We start from the raw sequence: 19899 nt of genomic DNA, 5'->3' as shown, positions 1-19899 counted from the left end.
CTTTACTAGAATGTAAGTTCTTGGAGGGCAGGGTGTATTTAACTTTTGCCTTTGTATTCCAGAACCTGGTAAAGTGCCTGGAAATATAGTAGGTGCTTAAACCGTCCCCCAACAACAACCTTATATTGCTTGTAATTATGATTTGTCCATTTAACAAATGAGAATGCTAAGATTCAGAGGGGTGTCCATGATCACACAGCTAGTTAAATGTCAGAGCTGGGACTCAAATCTATGTTTTCTGCTCACCATGACCATGTTTTCTCTTTATCATGACATTAGAAGTATTCAGTAAAATTGTTGTTTGGAATATAGAGGGACATGATGGATTTCGAGGATGGAATATAGTCATGAATAACTGGAAATGAAGGTACTAGTGTATGATCTGTTTATTTAAACTTGTTAAAGTGGATCTGTTTGGACAGTTCACTTCACTAAGTGGAAGGAAACTTAGGGAGCATATAGCCCTGAGCTCCCTATTTGACAGATGAATACACTGAGTCCCTAAGAGGTAAATGACTGATCTGGGGGCTTAAAGTCTGGCTCTCTGCCTCCCAAGTGCTGAGCTCTTTCCCTCACACTTTCCACCCTCTCCCACTCACCACTGTTCCTTAATTTCTTAATCAGTAAAATGAATGTGAACTTAATTCTACTTAACCTGGTCCCAATTTACTTCTCCAACTCACAGTTTTCCCTCCAGTTAGGCTAGGCTCTTTAAAATCAATACCTTTCCTGCTCATGACCCCAGAGCATGGGACAAAGACTGGCACAATAATACACAGTACAGTTATTCATTCTTTATTTTTTTAAAAAAATGAATATTTAGTAATTTGAATAACTGTCTTTTAGCGAGTGGGACCTCATTCAATCCCAGAAAGATTAATTTAAATTAGCATCATTTGTAAATGAAATGATTTATGAAGCCTTAAAAGTCTCTGGGAACATTCTAAATATTCCTTGTTGAATTCCTTATTAAATAAATGTTCTTCATTCAGTTAGCAGAATTTTCACAAGGTCATAGAAGCTAAAGGGATCTCAGTGATCTTCTGATCCAACTCAACTAAATAGGAATTTCTTTTAAAAAAATAAATATTCATTTAAGTTTTCTTCATTTCAATTCATTCATTAGGCATTTAATCACCCAGTATATGCCAGGCACCATTGGGGATACAAAGATTAAAAACAAACCAGTTCTTTTAAAAACCCAGAAGGGGTCATTCAACTACATTGGAAGATCTCTATTGATTGGAATCTCAGTCTGTCCTAGGGGAGGTGCATTTTACTCTTCAACAGTAACAGAGTTTTTCATTATAATTGTATTAAAATCTCTCTTCAGACAATTGTCAGTGTTGTTCTTAATTCTGCCTCATGCGGACTAACCAAAGCTTCTTCATCTCCATGCCAGTTTTTCAAATACTTGAAGATAGCTAACATATCTCAGAGAAGTCTTCTCTTAGATTAACCATCCCTAATTCATTGTGTAGTATGGTCTTCGGTACTTATCATCCTGGCTGCCCTCCTTTGTACATGCCCTTATTAGGGCATTTTGAACTGAACACAGTAGTTCAGATGTGTTTTGCTCAGGACAGCATACAATCAAGACCATAACTGTCCCCCTAGACATGATGCGTCTATCAATGTAGCTGTAGTTGGAGTAAGATTTTTTTTTTTAGTAGCTATCTTGTTATACTTATAATTCTTTTTGAACTTCAAGCTGAGTAAAACTCTTAGATCTTTTCCTGGGACCTATTGTCTAAGCTCATTCTATAATTGTGCCATTGATTTTTTGAACCCAACTTTATATTAATCCTGATTGAATTCCATCTTATAAAAGTTGGTCCTTGTTCTAGCTTGATGAAAATGTTTGGGATCCTAGCTCCATGATCCAATATGTTAGCTATCCTTCCAACTCTGCCATCATTGGAAGCATTAAGGAGCAATCTCCCTTCCCTGCTTCACTTACTATAACTTCTGGGTGCACAGCTTAAGGTCCTTGACTCTCTGGGTTCTTGCTTAGATGGTAGTGAGGACTAGGTATTCAGAGTTACAAAATGAATAGCATGCCTAATTTTGGCAGCTTCTCCACAAAGCTATGGTAAATGTTTTATTTTAATTGATGGTTTCAACAGCATTGTTAGTGGTAATGGAATTAAAATGCAGGAATCTCTTTCATACTAAAAATGACAACCTCTATTTTGATTGCAGAATCTTAAAATAATAAGGATTTGTACAAAAGCAAAGGGAAAACAAGACTATTTTGGTAAGGTAAACACCCAGGAATGGATAAAATGCAAGCTGATAAAAATTAAATAAGGTTCTTTTCCCTGAACAGTGAAAAACAATATAAATCTTAATATTTTTTAATACACAGTTGAGCTGTTACTTAGCAGAGAGTTACTTAAAATCCAAAGAATTTTACATTGTAAAAGTCTTTCAAAGGCTAGTGCCAAGAGTGTTGGTCTAGGCTACAGTACAAGAAAATTCTTAAGAGACTAAGCTTAACTTTCAAGTAACTTTTGGCTTCCAAATAAACCTAACTAATCTGAAGATTATTTAAAAGGACAAGTTCATTTCTGTGTAAAGTCCGTTGAGTGAAATAATTGAAGAATTAATTACTTCAAATAGCTAAAGAAATTCAAAATCACATGACCAAAGTTATTTAAAGTATCCTTATGAATTCTTAACGATATAGCTGGAGCTGGTTTGCTCAGAATCTCTGAAATGACTTAGTAAAACAATTCTATGGATGTACCTTAGCTCTATGGTTGGAAAAGAGTTTCCTTATCCACAAAATAAAGGAATCGAAATGGACAGTGCCACTTACCCATTATATCCAGTGCCCAATCTTGTCATTTTTACCTTTATAACATTTCCCCTGCTCTCCGTTCATGCAGCCACTTGATCCTAGTTCAGGGCCTCATTACCTTTCTCCTGGACAGCTGCAAGAGCTTTCTAAGTGCTCTTGTCATATCTCTCCCCACTCCAATCTATCCTCCACTCTGTTGCCAATGTTGTCTGATCATGTCACTCTCCTGCTCAAGGATCTCTGGTGGCTCCCTATTACCTTCAGGATCAAATATAACCTCCTCTGTTTGACATTTAGGTAGCTAGGTGGCTAAGTGGATAGAACACCAGACCTGGAGTCAGGACAATTTATCTTCAAATCTGGCCTCAGATATTTACTAGCTGTGTGATCCTGGGCAAGTCACTTAACCCTGTTTGCCTCAGTTTTCTCATCTATAAAATGAGTTCGCGAAGAAAATGGTAAACCACTCCAGTGTCTTTGTCAAGAAAATCCCAAATGGGGTCACAAAGAGTTAGACACAACTCAAATGACTCAACAACAACAACAACAAAAAACCAAGGTCCCTTACAATCCTAAACCTATGAGCCTATGAAATCCTTGATTTTCCAGATGAGTAAACTGCAATCTGGAGGGGAGCAACTTGCCTGTGGGTGTACACACAAGACCCAGGATTCAAACCCGGGTTCTTTGACTCCCAATCCAGTGTGTTTCCATTAAAATACTAACTTATTTTTAGTATTAAGGATGGTACAAAGAAACTTGAAGTATTGACATTTTGGAGACCACTATCATAGAAGTCCATTTTGGTTCTGGGTATAATCTGTCTCATTTGGGTAGGAGTAAATGTCTTGGAGCGTTTACCTTTATGGTTCCTTTTCTGCACAGATTCTTTTGCTTTAAAATTTAGAGGCTTTGCTAGTAATAACTCACTTTTATATAACACTTTAAAGTTTAATAAATGCTTTCTTTGAGGTAGGTGTCTCAGTGGATAGAGCACTGGGCTTAGAATCAGAAGACTCATCTTTCTGAGTCCAATCTGGCCTCAGACATTTTCTAGCTGTGTAATCCTAGGCAAGTCACTTAACCCTGTTTACCTCAGTTTCCTCATCTGTTAAATAAGCTGGAGAAGGAAATGGCAAACTACTCCAGTATCTTTGTCAACGGAACCCCAAATGAGGTCACAAAGTGTCAGACATGACTGAAAAATGACTGAACAACAACAAAATTTTTGGAATAACCCTGTGAGGCATCTCGTATAAGCATCTTTCCCACTAATTGATAGATAAATAAAATGAAGCATTGAAAGATTGGATGGTTTGTGTGAGGTCACATGGCTAGCAAGGATTAGAACTAAAACTTAAACTCAGGTGTCTTCTGACTCACCATTAAACCTGCTGCTTCCCAGTTATAAGAGCTTTAACCAGCAGTCTGCTTATATATGTTTGACAATTGGTTATCTGGGGAAAAATGTAGGCACAACACACCTTTAAGGTTAATCTACAATATTAGCATTTCCCCCCTCACTTTCTTAAGCTTAGACAATCAACAAAACAATAAATCAAGCCCTCATTTGTAGCATTCGCCAGTTTCAGAGGTGAGACATGTTCACACTGAATTTAATGATTGGCTCTCCCAAGCCAATATCTGTTAGCTCCAGCACACCCCTGGCCTTAACCATTGTAATTCTTGCCAGGTGCTCCTAGCATTTCTTCGTGTTTCATTAATTTGTCATATTTCTAAAACTTCACTTGAAGGCACTGTTTTGGTTTTCAGTTTTTTATCTCTATCTGCTTAATCTTGCTCAAACTTTATTAAAAAAAAAGAAGCTTGGGACACAGGTGCTATAGAAAAAATGAGTAACTGTGGATTTATTTACTGCTAAGATTTCATGATTCTGTCATTAGATTGTTCCTGTTTATTATTTCCCTGTGCTTCATGGAGCTGCCAATGTAATTTATATCGATGCAGGAGATATGAAAGCCCTAACTGCTCTTCTTGCATCTAGTTTTTTCTCTCCCTTTCTCCCATCCATTTTTCACATGATTCCTCTATTTAAAATGATTTCAGTGCTTCCTCATTGCCTGTCATTGGATCCTTTTGCTGGCTTTCAAGGCTACCCACCATACGGCTCTAATCCACTTTCCTGGCCTTCTCTTCCACCACTGCCCTTCATGTATTCCTTCCAAACTGGATTCTTTAGCTCCTCCCCCAAGTTGTGATCCTGGCTTCTCCCATTTCTGAGCTTTGGCTCACCCTCTATGCTGGAATGAACTTCCCCTCTATCTCTTTGTGCTAAAGTCCTCCTCCTTTAAGGTCTGACCTCAAATGCTTCTTTGAGGTTTATATTATTCAAGTTTATATTATATTAAAAGATATAATAATAATAAAATATATGTTATTCAGACTCTGACTTGCCTAGAATCTTTCTCAGGCCCTCCTTTCAATCTATCTTATCATTAATTACGATAGCTAATGCTAGCTAACATTTAATTAGTGTTTACTATGTGCCAGGCACTGTGCTAAGTGCGTTTCAATTATTTCATCTGACCTTCACAACAGCTTGCCAGGTAAGTACTATTATTTTCCCCATTTTACAGATAAGGAAACTGAGTCAAATAGAGGTTAAGTGACTTGCCCAGGATCAAATAGCTAGTAAGTGTATGAAGCTAGATTTGAACTTGAGTCTTCCTAACTATAGGCCCAATGCTCTATCCACTGAATTAACTAGCTGTCCCTGTCATTACTTATATCTGTGTCTTTCCCCTTTTTAGCTTGTAAAGTACTAGAGAGCAAAGTCTGTGTCATATCAATCTGTGTGTTCCCACTGCCTAGCTCTGTGCCTTGAACAAATCAGGGACTTTAACATATTTGTTGCATTGAATAGAGAATATAACCATATTTTCTTGAAGTCTTCCCTTTTTTTCTGTCCTATCGAGCAAGTTTGCCCTCAATGTTCATTTTAAGCAGATCTCAAACATAAAATGTGACTTTGTCCTAAATCCCACTTTTCTCTTCAGATATTGTTCTCCCAATAGCTTGTCAGCTGTCGTACCTATAGTAGCAGCAATTGTAACGGGAGAGGATCGGCGTATACTCACCACTGTGCAGCAGAGGGGCCAAAACCACCAGAGAAGAACCAGGGCCAAGAGCAGGAAGAGGATCAGCAGGGCGATGGCCAGGATGGTACCATCAGACTGCAAAGGGGAGGAAGACAAGTTTTTAGGATAACTCATTGAGAAAACAAATCACTGGGAATGGCAAAGTCCTTGTCATTTGCAGAGAGCTCCGAGGTCTGTTTGAATGACTCTTGGCGGTTTTCTACATCTGTAAAATGAGTTAGGGAAGGAAACCACTCCAGTGTCTTTGCCAAGAAAACCCCCCATGTGCTCACAAAGAGTTGGATACGACTTATTGACAAAACAACAACGACCCAGCCGCTCTTTTAGTTTGGGTGTCATGGACCTCCGTGTTTTGGTCATCACCATTAGGACTTGCTCACAATCAGAATACAGAACTTCCAGGGTCTTAGATCATCAAGTCCAATGCCCTCATTTTATAGAAGACAGGAGGAAGGTCATACAGCTAACCAGGACTTGAACTCTGGTTTCCTAACTCACAGTCTGGAGTCTTTCTTTCCTATCCTAGTACATTGTTGTCCAGAAATGAAATGGGCTACCATGTGAATTAGTACCTGTTTAGTTACTTTTGCTCATATCTTGAGTTAACAATTCACTTCAATTTACCTTATAGCTGTTTAGAATGAGTGATGGTGGCAGAGGGTGGGGGGTAGAATATTTTACCTTTTCCTTGTTTGAATACAGATAGCTTAATAGGCTCCAAGGAGTGGTCCCCAGCAGATCATGGACTGAGGAAATTATTTTGTATTATGAATAGGGTGGAACTGCCTTGATTCATGACTAGCTCCTTTCTTAGAAAAGACAGAGTGCACCTTCGTCTACTTTCAAATCTGTCAGAACGCAGAATATAGAAAGTATAGTGTTGCTTCTCAATCTTCAAGAAGGCAAAGCTATTTGCTGGAGTTGGTGGCGAATGTCTGGAATCCCCGGAGACAGGAAGCTAAAACCGGAGGATCTCCTGAACTTAGGAGTTCTAAGATACAGTGAGCTAATCTTATCAAATGTCCACACTAAGTTTAGAGTTAATATAGAGAATCCTCGAGCATGCGGGGATGCCAGGCTGCCTAGGAAGGTGGTAGAACTGGCCGCGGTTGTTAAACAGAGCATGTCAAAGTTCCCAAGCTGATTGGAGTGGGCTGGGCCTGTGAGTAGACCCTGTGCTTCCAACCCAGGTGAGCTACGGAGATTCAGTCGTGGGAAAAAAAAAGGCAAAACTGAGTGATCCTGGATCCTAGCAAGAAGGAACATAACTACAAGGGTGTGATATGAGTAGAGTGGAGGCAATAGGTAGGGCTTCAAGGATCTTTCTCTTAACCTTATTTTCTTTGTTCCTGCCGGCTACCCCCAAGAGCAAAGGGTTAGTTCTGTCTTTGTGCTCTTCCTTCTCTGTCCCAGTAGGCCTGTATGAGTGTTTTACAAGATAAAAACATTGATTTACAGCCCAGGGTCCTAAGCCTACCGTTGCCCTGGGCTGCTCGAGTGCCAAATGGAGGTTATCATCATAGAACCACAAAGTCATGAAATGCTAGACGTGTAAGGACAGAGTATGATAATCTTGTCCAAGCTGTTGGTGACCAGGAGAAAAGGAGTCTTTTTGGCTCTGTTTTCTCTCTCCTTCTTCCAGAAGACTGAGGGAGCTCACTTCTTTCTGCCCTGCCTCTCCTTTCTTTCATAAAGGTCAAGAAGCACTTATTGCTTCTAAGGCAACCACATATGTGGTAGGCCCCACTGGGCCCAGGACAGGTATAGATTGACAATTCCACCATCTATTTTTCAGGTATAATTGTATATGTGATATGTTTATTTACGTGCATACAGCTACAGTATGTCTGAAAAGTCTTAGTGCATTTTTAAGCTATTAAAGCTTAAAACTGACTTCTTTGAGGAATTTCATACAGCTAGCCAGAGCTTTAACTCTGGTTTCCTAACTCAGTCTAGACCCTTCCTTTTCCATCATACTACATTATTGTCCAGAAATGAAGATGTAAGTGAGGGTCATCATAAGTATTTTCAAGTATTTCACCAGAATTTCAGAGTTGGAAGGCACCTCTCTGACCATCTAATCCAACCCACATCAGAAAAGGAATCTCCACTGTAACACAGCTGATAAAGGGTCATCCAGAAATTGCTTGAAGACCTCCAAAAAGGAACAGCCTATCAACTCCTGAAGAAACCATTTCACTTTTGCATAGCTCTAATTTATTATAATTGTTTCCCTTATATCAAGGCCAAATTTGTCTCTTTTCAACTTCTGCCCATTGTTCTTAGTTCTATCTTCTGAGGCCACCCAGAATAAGACTAATTTTGCTTCCATAAGACAGCCCTTCAAATACTTGAAGATAGATAGCTGTCATGCTCCCTCTTCTCCCCATCCCCTACCCCGCCCCAACCCTATCTTGTTTTCTATTGGTTAAATTCTTCTGGTTCCTTCCACCAATCCTCATACAGGAATAACCAGAGAACCTTCTCCATCCTGGTTTCCTTCCCTTAGATTACTCTCTAGCTTTGGAAGAGACGTAAAACAGAAAAGAGGTAACTTCTGTTCTGCATGGCTCCAGGATCGAGGAACAAAGGGTAGAAATTCCTAAGAGGAAAATTTAGGCTTGATGGAAAGAATAACTTTCTAATTAATAATATATTCAAGTAAGGTATGGGTTTCCTTGGGAAGTTGTGTGTTCCCCTTCACTAAGAATTTTTAAGTAAAGACTGGATGACCCCTCATTGTAGAAGAAATTATGATTTAGGTATTAGTCAAACCACAAGGCCTCTGAGGTTCCTTCCTCCTGGAGGATGATGTGATTCTGTAGCTTTATAGCTTTGGTTAAATTACACACCTCTGTGAGCCTCACCTTACTCATCTACCAAATGGGGGGATAATAATACTTAAACAACCTGCCTCACAAGACTGTTGTGGAAAGTATTTGTAAAGTACAATGTCAACTATTAACTTATTTATTGAGTTCCAAGATGGCTCTCTGGCTTCACCCAAAGAAGACGTCAATATAGGCCTGAGTTATTTTGGGGCTTTTCAAAATTGGCAAAGAAGCAGCTTTTTCTTATTGCAACCACTGGGGACATCTTTGGTTAAGAGCTAGGAAGTTCAAAGTCCCCCAAACCAAGTATTGGCCCATCTCATCAAGGTTTGCAGAAATATCAGGTTATATCAGAAGGAGCAAAAGCCTCAGATGTACAGGTGGCTGTAGGAGTAGACCAAACACAGTGGTGGGTGGTTTCCCCCAGAGTCAGATTTCTGGCAGGAGCCCTAGCCAAAGAGCCCAGTGAGATGATGAGGAAAGTACAAGGGGAGAGAAAGAAGAAGGAGGAGGAGAAAGAAGGGAATAAGTACTGGGAGGGTGCTTCCAAGGAGCATTGCTCTTGGAATAATGATCTTGGGATTGGTTAACCACCCTTTGCACTAAGGAATTTTTTTTTCAGGAATAGTATTCTTTCAGTTATCCACAAGAAGTAAATAAGTCCCCAAGGAAAGAAAACAGTGGCAGCCACTTGATAACAGGGTGAACTACTGTGAATGAAATAAAAACTGTCATAAAGCTGTTTGTAAAAACTCTGGATCTCAAAAAATGTATAGTTCAAAGATAATGAAAGACACCTCCTCTGGAATTTAACTGTTGCGTGGAGATCTGCTGACTTCCAGGCTTTGTATTCTTTTGTTGGGGCCAGTATACTTATGCTATACTCTGGAACTACAAGCACAATTTCTTCCCTCGAAGGTGACCCTGGATTCTGGGGACTATGGATTCTAGGGACTTTGGATTTTACTGGGCCAGCATGTCACAGACATACATACATAAGTATATATGTATATAAATATATCTTTCTATTTTTTTTTCATTAGCAAGGACTTTATACAAGTATGTAGGAGGCATACTATCTGTATTAGTGGGATGACAACCCACACAATGAAATTGTAGATCCTTGAAATAATTAACTTAGTGCTAATCACACAGGAGGAGTTAAATAAATGCCCACTGAGATATACTGGCAGAAAAATCATCTTCAAACATGACATGAACTAGTTCATGGTTCTAGGTAATCTTTGTAATAGGAGAGAATATTCATAGTAGTGCAATGGAAAGATCCCTACCCTGGAAATGAGAAGACCCAGGTTCTAGTTAAAGTTTTAAAAGAATCATATATCATGCTGTATATCAGAGGGATTTGAAGGTCATCTCATCCAATCTCCCACCCAATGTTCCCCTCTAACACTCTTAAGATAAATTACTTCGCAATGTAGTGCATTCTAGTTTGGCAGTTCTAATTATCAGCAACTTTCCCTGCATATATCACTAATAATAATAATAGACATTTATACAATACTTTAAGGTTTATAAAATGCTTTCCTCCCAACACTGTAAGGTAGGTAGTATAATTAGTTGTTTTCTCCATTTTTACAGATAGGAAAATTGATATTCAGGAAAAAAAATTGCCCTGAGACATATAACTAGAAAATATAAAACCCCAGGTATAAACCTGGGTCTTCTGATTCCAAGACTGGTAATTTCTCCCCTGAGTAAACATGTGACTTTGAATAATTTTCTCTCCTTGGGTCTATATTTCCTTCCCTGTAAAATTAAAGAACTGACTAGACAGTTCCCATGGTGTTTTACATCCCTTCCCCCCCTCCCTTTCCCCCTCCCCCCCCGCCCCATAGCAGAATGGGCTACATAGCTATCCAGGTAACCAACTGCAATCTGCTTCCTTCAGTCCTCTTCCCATAAATCGTCCTATGACCTCATCCCAGGCTGTTCTTCTAGAGTTTTCCCCCCTTCGGAATGCTCTGATTAATTATTTGAATCTCATTTTTCCCTTATGGAAAGGTTGATGATGCATTTTGTTGCTGCTGTTTGTCCTTAATTTTCTTTTTCTTTTTTCTTTTGTTAGGCAATTGGGGTTAAGTGACTTGCCCAGGGTCACACAGCTAGTAAGTGTCAAGTGTTTGGTCTGAGGCCGGATTTGAACTCAGGTCCTCCTGACTTCAGGGTCAGTGCTGTATCCACTGTGCCACCTAGCTGCCTCTTGTCCTTCATTTTCAAAGAGGATCAGATTTGCCCAAGGTTCAGTTCTTAGACCTTTTGTTTTTTTATCTCTCTATTCTCTCCATGCCAATCTCATTTACTCCCTGAGGCTCAGAGATAAAAAGTGACTTGTCCAACTTGCACAGTTTAATGACAGAGGCAGGACTAGATATGCAACTAATAGGTCCCTTGATGCTAGTCTCTTGAATCTAGAGACCCAGAATATTTCCATAAAACCCTAGTACAAACAGTCTGAAGTGAGCTTTCAGTGGGAAGTTTCTATTTGGAAAGTTAAGTGAAACCACTTCAGTATTATTATTATTATTATTATTATTAATTTCTCTAGCACTTTAAGGTTTATGAAGCACTTTCTTCACAACAATGCTATGAGTTGGGCAGTGAAAGCACTATTAATTCTGTTTCATAGTTGGGAAAACTGAAGCTCAAAGTGGGAAATTAACTTGTTGCATATTTAGGAAGAGACACATCCAAGATTTGAACCTATCTTTTTAAAAAATGTAATTAAAATTTTAATTTATGGAATAAAACAAGCATTTACATAACATAGTACAATAAAAAGATGATTACAAAAGAAACTGCAACCCGTCTTCTTAATTTGGGTCCAATGCCCTTGACACTATACCTAGACATCACAATTTTTTTAGCCAATAATGGGTTTAACAGATTTGATGTTTCTAGCATCTTTATTTCATTTTTTTCAAGTTCTAAACAAAGGTTTTTGGTTTATTTTTTACCATGGAGTTGATGCAGCTCCTTTCAAAGTCATCATTTTGCCTTTTTTAGATATTATTGTTTGGTTTTGTCTGAGTAAAGTAGACATTTGTCAAAACCTGCCAAATAGTGTGATAAAAATGTAGGTCAGGTGAAGATTTCCAAAGATGGCTCGAAATCTGGTGATTCTGTAACGAAGAGTTGTCCCATTACAGCTAAGTATTCAATCAAGACTCCAGAATTTGGTGCCTTGTCCTCAGTGCCTTTCCAGCTTTCTCTCATCTTACTCCTCTCCACGTGCTTGTGTTAAGTTGGGTGGCATTGTCTTTCCCCTGCAGGTACCATATGCCTTCCTGCACTGGTTCCCCTGAGAGGTCCCTATATGAGTGAAACTATAGGCACAGTCCCTCTTCTCAGCCCTCATAGCTACTGAGTGGCAGAGCCAAGCCGCAAATTCTGGTGTCCTGATTCTAACTCCAGTTCAGTATAGACTGTCGGCTTCTCTGCCTCCAGCTGTGTGAGAGCTTTCTTCTGGAGGCTTATGCCATGTGATTGAGAAGGACTGCATTCCACTTTTTTTTTCAAGTTGGATGAAGCCTGAACAGCTGGTCTCTGCTTTCTGCTCACAGGAATGAATGTGGGGGAGGGACGTCATGACTTCTTTTTCTTTTTGAGAGATATCCAGTGCTTTTAATTGCTAAGAGGTTTTGGATATTCAAACCCAAAGATCCAAATTCCTTCTCTTTCCTACAGAATTCATTTGTTCCTCTAATTGTGGAACACAGAGATGATCTAGTCCAACCTACTAATTTTAGAGGGACTTAGGCAAGTAAAAGGACTTGTTCAAGATCATACAGCTAGTAGTGGAGACCGAGACTATGGATCAGGTAGGTTTTTGGGTCCCAATCTTGTATTATTCTGTATTCTGAAACCCTGTGTTGTTTCTCTGATCCTTGGAACAGCAGCACCAACTTTGCCCTCTTAGCTCCCTGATAAACTGCCCATGGTTGGGCTAAGTAATCAATCAGTTTCTCTTTCTGTTCAATCATTTTCATGGTATCTGACTCTTCATGGGGTTTTCTTGGCAAAGATACTGATTGGTTTGTCATTTCCTTTTCCAGATAATTTTACAGATGAGAAAACTGAGGCAAAGAGGATTAAGTGACTTGACCATGGTCACACAGCTGAGTGTCTGAAGTTGGATTTGAACTCAGGTCCTCTGGACCTGAGGGGTAGCACTCTATCCTCTGCACCATCAATCATTCACCAAACATTAAGTGCCTTTTCTGTGCCAGGCACTACGGATACAAATATAAAGAATGAAACACTCCTGGCTCACAAAGAGTTTAAATTCTAATAGGGGAGACAAGGACACATATAAGCACATACAGAAGAAATATAAAGAGAAAATTACTAATAAATACAAAATAGTTAAACATAAGGAAACTTGGGAAGGAAAGTACTAGCAGTTGGAGGCAGGGTCAGAAAAGGCTTCATCTTGAAGGTGGTGATTGAGCTCTGTCTTGAAGGAAAAGAGAGATTCTATGAACTGGAGGTGGAGTACATACATTCTAAACATGGACGATGACCAGTGCAAAAACATGGAGATGGGAGACTGAGTTATGTGTGAGAAACAGTAAGGGGGACAGTATGGCTGAATCATAGAATGAGTGGAGGGGAATAGAATGTAAGAAGATTGGGAAGAGAGAGATGGACCTCATTGTGAAGAGCTTTAAATGAGAAACAGATGATTTTATACTAGACAGAATACAGAGCCACTGGAGTTTATCAAATAAGGGATGCCATGGTCAGACCTACACTTTAAGAAAATCACTTTGGCAGCTAAATGAAGGATGAATTGGAGTGGGGAGAGACTTGAGGTGGAGAGGACAGTTAGAAGGCTATTGCAACAGTTCAGAAGGGAGGTGATAAGGACCTGAACTATGCCTGTGGCTGTAAGAGTTGAGAGAAAGTGACAAATAGGAGAGATCTTGTGGAGAAACAAATGGGAAGATTTAGTGATTGACTGGATGTTTGTGTGTGTGTGTGTGTTGTGTATGTGTGTGTGTGTGTGTGTGTGTGTGTAAGAGAGAGAGAGAGGGAGAGAGAGAGAGAACCAGCCATTCCATTATGTTCCAGAACCTTGATTTATGGAGGGTAGGCCAGTCATCTTTTTATTTCCCACTGGCTGTACTCTTTGGGACTTCTTTATAATGTTTCTTCACTGGTACCTTCTCTCCTCTCCTTCCTCCTTTCCAGCTTCCTTTTATTTGTTTTCTTCCTCCATTAGATTGTAAACTCTTTCAGGACAAGGAGTGTCTTTCTTTTTCATATTTATGTTTCTAGCCCTTAGCACAGTGCCTGGCACATCATAGGTACTTAATAAATGACCAGCTGTTTACTGACTATTAGTGACTGACCCTCTCCAGCCTCCTATAACTCCACCATTAGACCAAAACTTGATGGACAATGATAACGTACTTGAACTCATTCCTCAATGACTAATATATTCCCTTCCCATTATTCCTTCCCCATCCCAGTGATTCTGAATTCTGGCTGCTATTGTTTAAACCCCAATGACTGATCCCTTATTCCCATTTCCCTCAACCCAACCTTCCCCAAAGTTCAACCCTAAAGTTGGCCACTCCTTTCACTGTGCTTTCTGGAAATCCTGTTCAATGGATAATGAACTGACTTTCCTCTTAAAACTTTTCACTGAATTGGAAATTGAGGGGATGCCCATCAACTGGGGAATGGCTGAACAATTTGAGGTATATGATTGTGATGGAATATTATTGTGCTATTAGAAATGATGAGCAGGATGATTTCAGAAAAACCTGGAAAAATTTACATGAACTGATACAGAGTGAAGTGAGCAGAACCAGAAGAACATTGTACACAGTAACAGAAACATTGTATGATGTACAACTGTGAATGACTTAGCTATTCTCAGCAATACAATGATGTAAGACAATCCCAAAGGATTCATGATGAAAAATGCTAACCCCTCTAGAGTAAGAAGTGATGGTATGAGAATGCAGACCAAACCATACTATTTTTCACTTTCTTTCTCTCTTTTTTTTGTTTTGAGTTTTCTTCCTCAAAATGACTAACATGGAAATGTTTTACGTGATTGTACATGTATAACCTATATCAGATTGCTTACCATCTCAAGGAGGGAAGAGGAAAGGAAGGGAAGAATAAAATTTGGAACTCAAAACTTTTTAAAAAATCCCCAACAAATATTAAAAATTGTTTTTACATGTAAATGGGGAGAAATAAAATATGAAAAATGAAAAGAAAATCCCAGATGTGTTACTAAACTGAAAAACAAAACCTTTTCTTTTCTCACGCTAACTGAGAAGTGGCTCCCTCATGTTGGCAAGGTTTCCCTGGCCACCCTTTCCAGTCTTTTACTTACACCCCCTGACTCACTGGTTATGGTTGGGGAGTTGGAATATCCCTTATCCCCTGGTTCTCTCTCTACCAATATCATTCAGTAACATCTCCTCCTTTGAGCTTTACTCAATTCAGATTTATCACCTAATGAAGATTCCGGTGGCTGTCAACCTCCAGGATAGTCTTCTTTTCTCAGTGAGTGCAGATCTTGTCTCATACTCTTTCTCTTTTCCAACTAAGAATCATCTATATAGATGATAATTGAACATGTGGGATTTAACGTGATTACCAAGTGAGATAGGATAGAGGAAGAATAGAAGAGGTCCTGGGATAAAGCCTTGGGGTACACCCACACTTAGTGAGTGTTATATAAATGAAAATATACTTCCCTCAACCCCAAAACTGAGATGTAGTAGTCAGACTGGTAGTAGGAGAACTGAGTGACCAGAGTCATGAAAACCGGAGAGGAAAGAGACTCCAGGAGGAATAGGGTGTCAACAGTGTCAAAGGCTGCAGAGAGGTCAAAAAGGGTTAGAATTTCGAAAAGGCAAATAAAAGATCACTAGTAACTCTGGAGAGAGCAGCTTCATTTGGATGATGAGGGCAGAGGGTTTAGAAAGGAGTGAGTGGAAAGGAGATACCTAGTTTAGACAGCTTTTTCAAGGAGTTTAGTTAAGAAGGGAGAGGAGATAATAGGATGATAGCTGGTGGGCCTAATAAGAATTAGTGAAGGATTTCTAAGGAGAGGGGCATGGGCCTGTTTGTTGGTAGGAGGGAAGAATCTAGTAGAAAGGGAAACATTGAAGATTAATGAGAGACTGGGGATGAAAGAGGAAGCAGTATTTTGGAGAAGATGAAAGAGAATGGGATGTCAAGGAGGTGGCCTATGTAAGCAAAAGAGATATTTCATCATCAAAGGCTGAAATTATGGAGGTGATTGTGATGGATGAGGTCAGAGACATGTGTGATGAGGAGGAATGGAGATTTTGCTCCTAAAAATGACTTCAATTTTTGGCAGAGTGAGATGAGAGAGGGAATCATGTGGGAAGCTTGAGGAGAAATGAAAAGGTTTGGAACAACTGCTATACTGAGTGGGCTATTAAAGAGGAATAGTAAGATTACTTCATTGAAATGGGCGCTTTCATCTCCGTTAGATTGTGATTTACTTGAGGTTAGGGGTTATCTTTTGCCTCTTTTTGTATCTCTAGTATTTAGCATAGCTCCTGGAACATTTGTGGTTCAGTTGTGTCTAACTCTATGTGACCCCATTTAGGATTTTCTTGGCCAAGATACTGGAGTGGTTTGCCATTTCCTTCTCTAGCTCATTTTACAGATGAGGAAACTGAGGCAAACAGGGTTAAGTGACTTGCCCAGGGTCACACAACTAGTAAGTTTCTGAGGCTGGGTTTGAACTCAGGAAGATGAGTCCTCCTGACTCCAGGATTGGCATTCTATCCACTGTGCCACCTAGCTGCCCTTTCCTGGAACATAATAGGCACTTAATGTTAATTGACTGATTAACTGATTGAGTTCCTATTGGTTACCTTCTTGGACTTCTCTTCCATGATGTTTTTTTTTCTTCATTGTATTAGGTGTTGGCTTATGATCTCAAGTCTCACTTCCTGGATTAGGACTTTGTGTTTAAAGCCAAACTCTTTCACAGCCTGTACTACTGAATGAGGTGGGGACATCCCGTTTGGTCCTCTCTTCTCTGTATTCTGGGTTCTTATGCTGATGCAGTCCCAGATGTGGGAGCAGGTACCATACCTTGCCTTCTGACATCGTCTTTGGCTTCTACTTTTGTCTCTTGGTGGTTTATGTCCTCGTCACTTTTCTGTCTTTTCCTCTTAGCACAGTTCCCAACTTGGAATTGGTTCCATCCATTGCAATGGTGTCCAATCAATTGCTAGAGATCCCTCTGGCCTCAGGCTTCCATCAAGGCACACATGAGCCAGTCCATGAGCCATGTCATAGACCTAGCCCCATTTCCTGCTATGGTTCTCAGTTTTGCCCTGTCCCACGCTGATTTTCTGGGTGATGATCCATGGGGGCTGTAGTACAGCTATTCACACAGACCATGACCTACGTCTCCATTCTCTCTACTCTCCAACTTTCAGGCTCCAGTTATCAGAGTTTGCTCTGGCTTCTGCAGGCTTTGGCATATTTCTGGTTAGAACACCCACGCATTTTAGTCCCTGTGGGATCTGACTGAATTCAGGTTCCCTGGCAAGTCCTTGCTGAGAACTCCCACAGGCTTCAGGCCATTTCCCAGAACTCATTCTAGCCTTATTATAATATTCTAATTCTCTTTCCAAACTGCAGTATAGTCAAATTGGCCTTCTTTCAGTTGCTTATCAGCAACACTTTCTCTCTTTTCTCTCTTCCCATTCGTTGGCTGACTCCATTACCTCATAATTAATCTGCACGTATGTTTATATACCCGGTACAGGTTGTGTCCCTAATAGAATGTAACTTGTTAAAGTTAGGGACGGTTCCACTTTTGTTTTTGTATCTCTTATGTCTAGAACAGTGCCTGGCACATAGCAGGTGGTTAATAGATCGTTAATTGGTTAAAACCAATTGTTGATTGGTTAATTGATTGAAATACCATAAAAATCTTATAACTTATTTTAAGTTATAATGAAATTCCAATGTAATAAGAAGTTCAGAAAACCAAATGGCAAAATACAGAACCTGCCTGCCAAACAAAAACCCTACATTATTACCTAGCTGCACGTCGTGAACCTTCAAACAACATCTCCCCAAACTGGTGTCAAAAACCCTTCCCGTCCCATTCTATTTCCCAGTCACAAGTGATCCTTCTGTCCCAAGGTAGCAGAGCCACTTTTTTCTACCTCACTTATAAATTCAATATGAATGATTATATATCATAGTTATTTTTGTTCCTCCATTAAATTTCTCCCTAAATACCTCATCGTTGCATGGAGGTGGCCTTCAGTTCTGGTGAACACAAGCTCTGTCAGGCTTTCAAAAGCTAGAAAAGCTTCCGGTATGGACTCAGTGACACACTCATTTCTATCATCAAGGATCAGTATAGCTAAATGTGGAGAGATTTTTTTCCTCCCAAAGGCTAGCCAGCCTTCTGGTGACAAATTTGCTTTATCGGCTAGAGTAACTCATAAAAATCATATACCAGGGGCTATGATTCTGCCTCGGTAGATGGAACAACCATACTGATGAAGTCACATAAGGTGAAATATTGAAATAAACAGTTATTTGTGTGTGGCTTATACTCCCTCTCCACTCATTTATAAGCTCCCAAAGGACAGAGGTGATCTTATCTTATATTTGCATCTTCCTTGGTATCTGTCACAGTGATTTGAACGTAGTAAGGGCTTATGCTTTTTATTAGATTATTGAATTCTAATATATTCTTGTTAATGGAACAGAATTAATTCTATAATTATAGGACTAAACACATACATTGAAAGTATATTTAGATTTAAGCAGAAAAGTACCTAATGAAGCTATTGGATGTTTGTTTCCTCTAAAGGAGATTGGTTTTTCATAGCTTTTCTGTTCACCATGTTATGAGATCCCCATCACTGTTAAGATAGCAGCCTTATGTATTCAAATTTCTTCTGCCTTGCAAACCACTATAAATCTTTTTTTCCGGCAGACCAATGGAATCAGGCAGCTGCCAGTGGTTGCTGGTCCCTTCCCCACTTCCTCCTCTTCATCATTAAATGCATTTTTTATTCCAGTTCTAGAATGTACCATCTCAGCATTCAGTGGAATATCCAGGGGGATCAAAGCTATTATCCACATGTAAACAGCATCCTGCTTGGTTGACCACCCCCACCCTCTTCTTCTATCTCAGTTGCTTTATACACATTTCAATTCAGGTTACTTGTTTAATTTAGGACAGAGCTTGGAGAATCATGGTGTGGTGGAAAGAATACTGGAGTTAGAGTGAAGAAATATGAGTTCCTGGCTTACTGTGTGAGAAGTGAGTAGTTTTAGTGGGAAGTGAATGAGGGGATACATTCAAGAAATTTATTCAAGAAATCTCCTTTGGAAGGAGAAAGGCATGGCACAATGAGGTAAAAGATGGCTTACTTCATTGATTACTGAAATTGGAATAAAGAGGACCAGAGCTCGAATCCTGCGTCAGACACTGACTAGCTATACGACCTCAGGCAAATAACTTAACTTCTTTCTACCACAGTTTCCTCATTGTAAAATAGGGATAATAAGACCTACATCACAGGGTTATTATGTGCAAATGAAATAGTATATGTAATATTCTTTCCAAAACTTAAAAGTAATGCACACATATTAACTATTAATGGTATTATTCTACCTTGTAGTAGAAATATTTATGTACTTGTTTTATTTTCCTTACTGGATTGTAAGCTGCTTGAGAGCAGGCACTTCATCTTTGTATCCTCTTCAGAGACTATCAGTTTCCTCATCTATAAATTGGGGAGGTTGAACTAAATGACCTCTGAGGTTAGATCTATGATTCTCTGATCATAACAGTGCCTTGAAAATTATTAGCTATTAATATCTGTTGAAATGAAAAGAAATTAATTTAATTTACCATATTAGGACAGTGGCAGCCCATTTGAACTCACCTTCTGACTATTGACTATAGACTGATGATGCTTCAAGACTCTTGATGCATCTGTGATCTAAATGATGTGGGCAATCTTTCCAAGTGTTTAGATTGTAATTCATACATGACTTCTTATAATGTGCAATTCTTGTCTGTGTCCTCCACTAAATTATCCATAAAGGATCTACTCAACATAATAGAGTTCTTCTTCTA

The 19899-nt window shown here is 39.4% G+C and overlaps 1 protein-coding gene across 1 annotated transcript in view; it reads right to left on the bottom strand.

The window, feature by feature from the left end:
- ANTXR1 (ANTXR cell adhesion molecule 1) overlaps positions 1-19899 on the bottom strand; it is a 319441-nt gene that overhangs the window by 129420 nt on the left and 170122 nt on the right. Inside the window, exon 13 of the mRNA XM_027865523.1 lies at positions 5902-5997. Coding sequence (XP_027721324.1) covers positions 5902-5997 — 96 coding nt within the window. The remainder of the gene's footprint in view (positions 1-5901; positions 5998-19899) is intronic.

The sequence above is a fragment of the Vombatus ursinus genome, unplaced genomic scaffold (assembly GCF_900497805.2).
Source record: "Vombatus ursinus unplaced genomic scaffold, bare-nosed wombat genome assembly UNPS02014778.1, whole genome shotgun sequence".
In the NCBI taxonomy this organism is placed as follows: Eukaryota; Metazoa; Chordata; class Mammalia; order Diprotodontia; family Vombatidae; genus Vombatus; species Vombatus ursinus.
The sequence above is the reverse complement of the archived record's forward strand: the minus strand, read 5'-3'. Positions and strand labels throughout refer to the sequence as shown.